Below are 3,770 nucleotides of genomic sequence, written 5' to 3'. Positions count from 1 at the left end.
CACACACACACACACACACACACACACACACACACATGCCACACAGCCCCTCCGCTGCTCGCCCCTCTGCGTTAGAGGGGAAAAAAGGACGAAACTTCCACACCTTGTTGTTTCGTGTCATTTTTAGTATTCCCTTGTTAATAAATCTGTTTGGTGATTAATCTTGTGGTCACTCAAATTCTGTGCGTGGATCCGTTTCTGGTTTACCGGCGCAGCTTTTACAGTAGGTAGGTGATCAAATGTCAAAGGAAACCCACAGACCAATTACCTACGAGTTTCGCTATACCACGTGATACCGCCAAGCAAAGCGAGGACGAATGAGAGCTTGAGAAAAATTACCCAGAGAAATTCAAAAATTGAAAGCACCTCAAATGGACAAATGCTGCGCATTTACAGATGCAGTTGATCTCCAAGCAGATTTGGCCCTGAAGGAGCAGTTTGTCAGGACTGATCTGGCTCCAGATGGTTCCTGATTCTGCTTTCCCAGGTCTGAAGCAAGTAGCCTTGCAGATCTTGACAATGTTTGGCTCCACTCACAACTGTGAAGCAGCTTTCTCCACAGTGAACATAATAAAAAACAAAAACCGTTCCAGGCTGACCARTGAGCACCTCCACACATGCATGAGAATGGCTCTGACTCCATTCAAGCCCAGGTTTAAAATTCTGGCAGGACGAGCAAGAGCTCACTTCTCTCACTGAGCACAAAATAAATAAGGGATTGCATAAAAATGTTCTATTATTAAATGTGTTCAGATTTAAATTCTTAAAATATTTTTGAGACAGTTCAGTCCAGGTGTTAAACACAAAAATGTAAATCAACCTTTTCCTCCATTTTTTTATGACTGGTTAGTCACTTGTGAACATTTACAGTTGTCCTTTTGCCCAAGTTCTTATTTTGACACTTTATCCTACATTTGCTCAGTAAATGAGAACACCAGAAATCAGACGTACATGTTCAACTTTGTGTTTCGTGACAATAAATATTGTAAGTTTTTGAATAAGAGTGAATTCATTTCAATGYWTGCARATGTTGATACAACAATAGCTACACACAAAYGCACACACATATATCAGTTTGACATTTTGATCTTCTGGACCTTGGTCTCATAAAATGTTCTCTGACTGGACCTCTTTAAATTTTAATTGAATACCCCTGCTTTAGACCATCTTTAAGATGATAAAGTCTGACAGATATAAAGAGCTAAACTCTGGTTTAATAATGACGTTTGGATTAAGTTGTGTTATTGATGACACCTGTTCTGTTTTCCAGGGTTGACCTGGGAGGAGTGCATTGCTCAGTGTCCTCAGGGAGTGGTCCCGGCCTGCCACAATGCTGAAGACACAGTCACTGTCTCAGGTCCTCAGGTTAGACACAAACAACTTTCTGACTGTGGTTTCTGCTGGTGCAGCTCTTCTAGTGCCCTTCAGCTCTGACGAGGCTTCCATGAGCTCTGTACCATAGTTTAAACACATTTTCAAATCCTTTTAGTTTTCTGCTTGGCATTTCTGTCATATCACTAAATATCAACAACCTGGGTGTTCTGGCATTTAAACCCACGTGTCAGAGGAAACTGGAGAATGGTGTCTCTGAAAGGACAGTGAGAGCATTATTATCAGATGCCATCAGAGATGTGACAGCACTGCAGCTGGTGAAGAATCGTCACTGAATCTAATCTAAAAACAGACAGTCTGATAACGGTGGACCTGTTTGACAGCTCTGCACTTTTCAGTTTCTGTGCTTGTTCTTATTTTGCTGACAGTGTCTTTTTAATCCCGTAGAGAGAAATTCAAGCTGGAAAGTGACGGGATTAATAGGAGTGAATGAAAGCTGTGCTGGCATATGAAAGAGTTACACAAACTCATCCATTAAGCAACATGGTGTTGCTTACAAAAGGTGTTGCAACTGAATTTAGACTCTGTTGAAACACAAAGTGTGTTCACTGTGAGAACTGTGTGAAACAAAACCATCCGAAGCAAAAATCCACATCTAAGTATTTTATTGTGAAATCTGAAGTTTGAGTTGCTTTTCTTCTGGCTTTATTAAGATTATGGGTCAATGAGCCACTTGAGTTTGACAGAATAGAGTTTAATTCTGACCAGTTAATGAGCTGATGGCTAATCTGACTAAAGTAGCTTACTGTCATCTTCAAACTACAAAGATTAGTGGGAATGCTATTTTCTATACCATTAAAATTTTCATCAGATTTATATTAAACGACAACTATTCCTGCAAAAACTGTTGGATGCTCATTTAAGAAGTTAACCCAGGCTGCAAAAGAAGTGCTACAGATAGCTGCCACCGTAAATAACCACAGAATTATACTAATAACTGTCAAGTAAAACCATCAACCATGTAAAAGACTATAAAACACATAAACCCCTTCAAAAATGTTTAGATATGGTGTTTCTATCAGACAGCAATTTGTTTTGATTTAAGCTCCAAGTTTCCTAAAGACTGAGTTTATTTAATTAACCTTTATGAGCTACTGTTTAAGTACACATAAGCTGCAGCAGGTCTTAATGTGCTAAAAGAATAGGATAAAATGTGATTTTTGCAATAGTTGGTTGTATTTTAGCAATATATTTGAATATAAAACAAAAAAACGTAAAAAGGATTATAAATAAAGCACTTAGCATGTAGTTCACACACAGACCATAATTTGAACATTGTCCTGTTTAATAATAGTCATTCAGTTATTTTGAACTTAAGTCAAGCTTAACCCTGTTTCTACATTTACATACTACCCACCTCTGTCAGTGTGCTCCAGGGCAGCTGTGGCTACATTGTAGCTTACTGCCATCAGTGTGAATGTGTGTGTGAATGACTAATGCACAGCACTTTGAGTCATTGGACTTGATAGAGCACTATATAAGTTCAGACCACTTACCTCAACAACATAAAAGATGTCCCAAGGTTTTTAAAATGCACCAGAACAATGTCCGTCTGTACAGGTGGGATACAAACTGCACTCTTGTTTTTATTTCACTGATGTGTTTAGGAGGCAGTCAGTGCGTTTGTGTTGGAGCTGAAAGAACAAGGAGTGTTTGCGAAGGAGGTTCGTAGTGCCGGTGTAGCCTTTCACTCCTACTACATGGCCTCCATCGCTCCCAACTTGCTGTCTGCTCTAAAGAAGGTAGGGTGCATTCCAGCAGTGAAGCTGTTGGTTGTATTTTGTGGTGACAGACCGTGGGATCTGTTGTGTTGGTGGTATATGTCTGGTGTTAAAGGTTGATGTATGTTGTAATGTGCAGGTGATCAAAGAACCTCGGCAGCGGTCGTCTCGCTGGGTGAGCACCAGCATACCTCAGTCTGAGTGGGACAGTCCTCTGGCTATGTACAGTTCAGCTGACTACCACGTCAACAACCTGCTGAGCCCGGTTCTGTTTCAAGAGGCCCTCAATCTGGTACCTGAGAACGCTGTGGTGGTGGAGATAGCACCTCATGCTCTGCTGCAGGTATTTTTATCATAAAGTTTGTTGAAGGACCATCAGATATCTGGAGTCTGTTTCTGTGTTCCAGCTGGGAACTACTTGAGTAGTGCATGTTGAACTTTGACTTTATTAAACGTAATGTAATATTTACACATTCAAAGTAGTGGGTAGAAGTATAAACTTATTTTTTACACCCACCCCTCTAACATCTATAGAATCATCCATAATTACAATTCATAATAACTTGGTTATAACTAGGCCTGTCACGATAACAAATTTTGCTGGGCGATTAATTGTCTCAAAATTTATTGCGATAAACGATAATATTGCCTGGTGAC

General features: G+C 40.0%; 1 protein-coding gene across 1 annotated transcript in view; it reads left to right on the top strand.

Moving 5' to 3' along the window:
* Nucleotides 1-3,770, top strand: part of fasn (fatty acid synthase) — a 71,500-nt gene that overhangs the window by 22,892 nt on the left and 44,838 nt on the right. The window contains exons 12-14 of the mRNA XM_014025794.1: nucleotides 1,271-1,365; nucleotides 3,000-3,134; nucleotides 3,253-3,456. Coding sequence (XP_013881248.1) covers nucleotides 1,271-1,365; nucleotides 3,000-3,134; nucleotides 3,253-3,456 — 434 coding nt within the window. The remainder of the gene's footprint in view (nucleotides 1-1,270; nucleotides 1,366-2,999; nucleotides 3,135-3,252; nucleotides 3,457-3,770) is intronic.

This window comes from Austrofundulus limnaeus, unplaced genomic scaffold, assembly GCF_001266775.1.
Source record: "Austrofundulus limnaeus strain Quisiro unplaced genomic scaffold, Austrofundulus_limnaeus-1.0 Scaffold500, whole genome shotgun sequence".
Taxonomy (NCBI): domain Eukaryota; kingdom Metazoa; phylum Chordata; class Actinopteri; order Cyprinodontiformes; family Rivulidae; genus Austrofundulus; species Austrofundulus limnaeus.
Note: the sequence above shows the minus strand (reverse complement) of the source record. Positions and strands in the feature narration are given on the sequence as shown.